At 40.4% G+C, this 6,000-nt stretch overlaps 1 protein-coding gene across 3 annotated transcripts in view; it reads left to right on the forward strand.

Moving 5' to 3' along the window:
* The window catches only part of LOC115159181 (contactin-associated protein-like 4), a 187,202-nt gene extending 182,385 nt beyond the window's left edge, over window positions 1-4,817 (forward strand). For 2 of the 3 annotated variants that reach the window (XM_029708648.1, XM_029708650.1), the window contains 3 exons: window positions 896-1,114; window positions 1,581-1,652; window positions 4,328-4,817. In XM_029708648.1, coding sequence (XP_029564508.1) covers window positions 896-1,114; window positions 1,581-1,652; window positions 4,328-4,527 — 491 coding nt within the window. In that variant the 3' untranslated portion in view covers window positions 4,528-4,817. The remainder of the gene's footprint in view (window positions 1-895; window positions 1,115-1,580; window positions 1,653-4,327) is intronic. The other variant, XM_029708649.1, reaches the window with a different exon arrangement.
* The last annotated feature ends 1,183 nt before the right edge of the window (window positions 4,818-6,000 follow it).

Consider the following 6,000-nt stretch of genomic DNA (forward strand, 5'->3'; position numbering starts at 1 on the left):
TATATCGATGAGGTCTGACTGAGGAGAAATAGCTATCTGGCTGTTGTAAGAAAGAAGGATACCTTCAGGATACAGCAGCAGTGTGATACAGTGTGATGCTGTACAATGCCATCAGCTCACTGCCTTCCATCCCATTCATTTTAAGAGCACTTATAACCATGAAAATTTCCATCATTAAATTCATAGTCATTGGTCATTTGGAAAAGACAGTGACCCAGTTTCCCTGGTAAACATGGGGTTTCACTGGATCCAAGCCAGTCAAATGGGGGCAGTGTTTCTGGGGTCTGTCATTATCTTCTTCATGTCTAGATTCAGATTCAGAGTGTTTAATAGTCTCATGTACAGGGTTGCAGGTGTGATTGCAGTGTCCAGTGAAAATCTTAGGCTCTGAGCTCGAACATGCAGGACTAAGTGAAATAAAATAATACATCATAACAACTGTGGCAGTGATTAATAAATAAATGTCCATTGGGGTGGAGGCAGATTAAAGACTGTTGAGAGGTTGTGGGGTGGGGGGGGGGGGGTGACCATAAAGAGAGCAGCATGACCATTGAGGGTGTGTGGGGACCAACTGAAAGAAAAACATCTATACATATTAACAACTGCAACAGTGATGAATATCGTTGGGGTGGGGGCAGAGAAAAAGTCAGTTGGGGGGGGGGGGGGAGGATGTCCCTAGGAGGAGCAGCATGGAAGGTAAGTGACCGTTGGGAGGGTGTGGGGGGAAAATGTCCATATTTATTGAATTAGACTATCTGCCAAATCAATCAATAATACACTGAGAGAGCAGTGAATCCTACTACTTTTACCCTAGACTGATCACTATATCGGATCTCACTGACTTTTTCTGCATTTCTGTGCGTGTGCGTGCTTGCGTATGGGTTTGTGTGTTAAGAGTCTGGTGAGCTGGATCCAGAGATTGCCAGGCTGAACTCCCTGGGTTTCAGTGGCTGTCTGTCGGTTGTCCAGTTTAACTCCATCACTCCACTGAAGGCAGCGCTACTCTACCCAAACACCAACCCAGTCATAGTGACAGGACCCCTAGCTGAGTCCACCTGTGGTTCCTCATCTCCAGCCAATCCCTACCCAGCCGAAACCACACACCCCCTATCAGGTAAGAGGGGAGGATTCAAGTTCTCCCTAGCTATTCTGGTGGGTGGAGTCTTTGGTGAAGGGCGGGACTCTCTCTCTCTTTCTGTTTGAGTGCTTTTTGTTTTGCTTTAACTCCACTTGAGAATCTACTTTTTTTTCCTGAACTGCTTTTCAAACTTTATCAAGGGCCCATTTAATACGTACACCATCTTCCTTGATCATTAACTGAGAATGAAACTGATTCCACTGTGGCAGATTAGTTAATTAATTTGTACGAGAGAGATTTCTCATTTGGTCATCCTCATGCAGTTTATGACTGAGGGCGTAGTATTAAATGAACCCTGCATGGACTGATGAGGACTTCTGTTACTGATTCCCTCTCTCTCTCTTTTGTCTTTCTTATCCTTTCTTTTCTCCTCTATCTCTATTTCTTTTTCTGCTGTCTCTCGCTCTCTGTCTCTCTTTCTGTGTATCTCTCTCTGCTGTAGATCATTCAGGTACACTAGGTACTGGTGAGCCTATAGTTAATGCAATCAAGAGTGACTCTGCATTGATTGGAGGTAACAGGAACATATTTCTCATGTCATAATAAACCATAGTTGTATTTAGCGAAACAACATAATTGCAAGTATTAAATTATTCTGGTCAAAATAGAGAACGTTAGGACTCCCAGGTGGCGCAGTTGTCTAAGGCACTGCATCGCAGTGCTAGCTGTGCCACCGGAGATTCTGGGTTTGAGTCCAGGCTCTGTCGCAGCCGGCCGTGACCGGGAGGCCCATGGGGCGGTGCACAATTGGCCCAGCGTCGTCCGGGTTAGGGAGCGTTTGGCCGGCAGGGACATCCTTGTCTCATCGTGCACTAGCAACTCCTGTGGCGGGCTGGGCGCAGTGCATGCTGACCAGGTATGGTGTTTCCTCCGACACATTGGTGCGGCTGGCTTCTGGGTTGGATGGGCATTGTGTCAAGAAGCAGTGCGGCTTGGTTGGGTTGTGTTTCGGGGGATGCATGGCTCTCGATGTCACGACTTCCGCCGAAGTCGGCCCCTCTCCTTGTTCGGGCGGCATTCGATGTCACCGGTTTACTAGTCGCCACCGATCCATGTTTCCTTGTTTGTTTTGTTTTGTCTTAATTATACACAGCTGTTTTCAATTCCCCTATTATATTCCCTATTTAACCCTCTGGCTTCCATTTCTGTTTTGTCCGTGATTGTTCTTTGTCAGTGGTTGTTGGAGGTGTTTCTCCTCACCCTGTTATTTTGCTGTTGGAGATTTTGACTTTGGTTTTTGAGTAAACAAGACTGTTTGGAACTCAACCTGTGTCCTGCGCCTGACTCCGATACGTCTCCAAACCAAAAGCGTTACACTCGACCTTTGCCTCTCCCGAGTCCATACGTGCGTTGCAGCGATGAGACAAGACTGTAACTATTACAAATTGGTTAAAAAATAAAAATAACAATTTAAAATAGAGAACGTTGATGATATAGGGCTCATTTTTGGTACACTGAAGCATTTTTTCTTCTTTTGACTATATATTTCAAAAGTGAAATCAAACAATGACTGAGGTTAAAGTGCAGACTGTCAGATTTAATTTGAGGGTATTTTCATCCAAATTTGGTGAACCGTTTAGAAATTACATAATGAGTGAGAAAGTTACAGATGGACAAATATCATACCCCTCAAAAAATGCTAACCTACACTGTTATTGTAATGGTGCGAGGTTCGCATGTCTTGGGGGTATGATATTTGTGCGACTGTAACTTTCTAACTCATCCTTATTCACGATTAATTCAGGATGATCTGTAATCATGATAGCATCCACATTAATGTAGAAGTGTTTATAAACACATTCTATTGTTATTTACAATAAAAGTTACTCCAAAATGACACAATACATTATTTATCATTCATTTCTATTGGGCACAAAATAATCTGAAACACAACCAAAACAAAGAGCAAATGCATCCAACAAATGTGTAGAGTGACAAGCTTGATGTAATCATTGGGTGCTATGAATATTGGAACAAATACTTAATTTTTTACTACTTGAATTCACATTTAAGTGAATTTGTCTCAATACCTTTGCTCCCCTAAAATGGAGGCACTATGCACAAAAAGTGCTGTAATTTCTATACCCGAAATGGATGAAAATAACCTCAAATTAAAGCTGACAGTCTGCACTTTCACCACAAATCATGTTTTGAGTTCAAATCCAAACTTTTGGAGTATAGAGCCAAAATAAGAAAAAATGCTTCACTGTTCCAATAATTACAGAGGGCACTGCATTTGTTTTTCTCAGAGACAACACTGTATAATTACAATTTTAATTAAATAAATGAAATATTTCAGCAATTGATATGGCATATTTGCAGCATCACATCACAAAAGTTTTAAGCGACTATCGCCACAGATTCAAAGTCAAGGTTGATTAATTCCCATCCGTTACAATTGCTGGAATGTAGAAAGTAGTTCAAAGTCATCCTTATACAGGCTGATTCACTGCCAAATGCACAAAGGACAGCAAAACTAATTAAACGTTTAAATAAATTATTTGCTGATTAAGGAACTTTTTACAGCTATCTTCAAATACTTTGTCATTTTAAAACCACTGTAATATACCATTAAATTGGGTCTGGCCGTATTCTGGCTTCCTAATAAGATATATTATTTTCTCTTGATAATGAAATGCACCATGCATAGCATAGCAGTGTACAAGGACTGTAGCTAAGGTTTATGAAATGAATGCCTGCGACATTTGCGAGAATTGAACTGGATTTCTTTGTGCCGTGCCTTGCACAGAGATGAACTACGGCTTTCAGAAGCTTGTGTAATGCCTTTTAGAGTTTAGATTAGCAACAGAAATCAGACAGGCTGGGTAATAGCAATGAAATACCCACAGGATAAATTGGCATATTATTTCTGTTAAGGCTCCCATGCCATAGACAGATTTCACGGAACAAAACTTGGAGATGAGAAAGGCATTAATCTGGTCTCAAAGCCACTGTGCTTTCTCTGTCTTTGCTTCTGAAACCCATGCAGATGTCACAGTTACACAATGTGAAATGATCATCATTAGTTGCTAGTTAGAATTCTTTAGTGTTCTCCAAAAAACCCTCTTCTCTTGTCAAAGTGCATTTTTTCTGTAACAACATAAGGAATAGTGAATGTGAATTCATTTTGATTTGAAATATATGCCCTTGTCTTGTTTCGTAACTCAATGTTTTGTTACTCCTCTGCAGGTGTGATTGCTGTGGTAATATTTGTGATTCTGTCTGCGTTGGCAATAATGGTAAGGTTCCTGTATCGACGGAAAGAGACGTTCCACAGCCAAGAACCAAAAAGCATCAAACCTGAGGCAGACAGTCCTGAGTACCCTTTCCACAGCGAGCCCACCTCACAGAACGTACTAAGTGAAAACCAAAAGGAGTATTTCATATAGGTCCATCTGTCCACCCCCGGACCTTCTCAAAGTTGGACTTATCCAGTGAATCTGATTAAGGAAGTACAGAAATGCCTTCCGAGCCCTAGAGACATTAATTACATTCGCAGTGCATTACACACACATGCAGTAAAAGACCCCCAGCAACTGTCAAAACAAGATGGCTGACCAAAATGTGGAGAAGATAAAAAAATATTCTATCAATTTGTCCATGTATTGTTTTTTCTTGTTTTACTGGGTGTTGTTTTTTATATACTACACTGAACAAAAATATAAACACAACGTGTAAAGTGTTGGTCGCATGTTTCATGAGCTGAAATAAGAGCCCATAAATGTTCCATACGCACAAATAACTTGTTTCTCTGAAATGTTGTGCACAAATTTGTTTACTTCCCTGTTAATGAGCATTTCTCCTTTGCCAAGATAAACCATCCAACTGACAGGTGTGGCATATCAAGAAGCTGATTAAACCACATGATTATTACACAGGTGCACTTTGGGACAATAAAAGGCCACTCTAAGATATGCAGTTTTGTCACAGAACGCAATGACACAGATGTCTCAAGTTTTGAGGGAGTGTGCAATTGGCATTGAATGTCCATTTCTCAACAATAAGTTGCCTCCAACATCACTTTTGAAGAATTTACAGCACGTCCAACCAGCCTCACAACCGCAGACCATGTGTATGGCATCGTGTGTGCAAGCAGTTTGCTGATGTCAACGTTGTGAACAGAGTGCTCCATGGTGATGGTGGGATTATGGTATAGGCTGGCATAAACTACGGACAACGAACACAATTGTATTTTATCAATTGGCAATTTGAATGCAACAAATACCGTGAAGAGATCCTGAGGCCCATTGTGAGGCCCATTTTTTTAAGGTATCTGTGACCAACAGATGCATATCTGTATTCCCGGTCATGTGAAATCCATAGATTAGGGCCGAATGAATTTATTTAAATTGACTGATTTCCTCATATGAACTGTAACTCAGTAAAATCAATGAAATTGTTGCATATTGTGTTTATATTTTTGTTCAGTATAGGTACTGGTGATATGACACAGAAGTGTTAATGATATAGACATTGAAAGGTGTTGATGCTGTCATTCATGGGACTGTAAATATTCTTAAAAATGTCAATGTTGAATTAATTAATGTCTTTATAACAATCGCTGTCTAATATTCTTCTCCGGTGATACAATACCTAAAAGATGATAATAACATACACTAGAGGGATTTATATGTACCTGCAGTATGGTTATGAAGATGAAAATAAATGTTTGGACTATTGAGTTGAAAATATTTTGCTATTATATTGATGAATGTTGGCTTCATGTAGTGTTAACATGTCTGAGCCATGCAGAATCCCTCTAAAGTACACTCCACATATAGTACTGTGTATTTACATATTTACAATATGGCACACCAAGTTTCTCTGGTACTACAGTAAAAGCATCAGATCAAACCAATCTA

Source organism: Salmo trutta, chromosome 23 (assembly GCF_901001165.1).
Source record: "Salmo trutta chromosome 23, fSalTru1.1, whole genome shotgun sequence".
NCBI classification, from domain to species: domain Eukaryota; kingdom Metazoa; phylum Chordata; class Actinopteri; order Salmoniformes; family Salmonidae; genus Salmo; species Salmo trutta.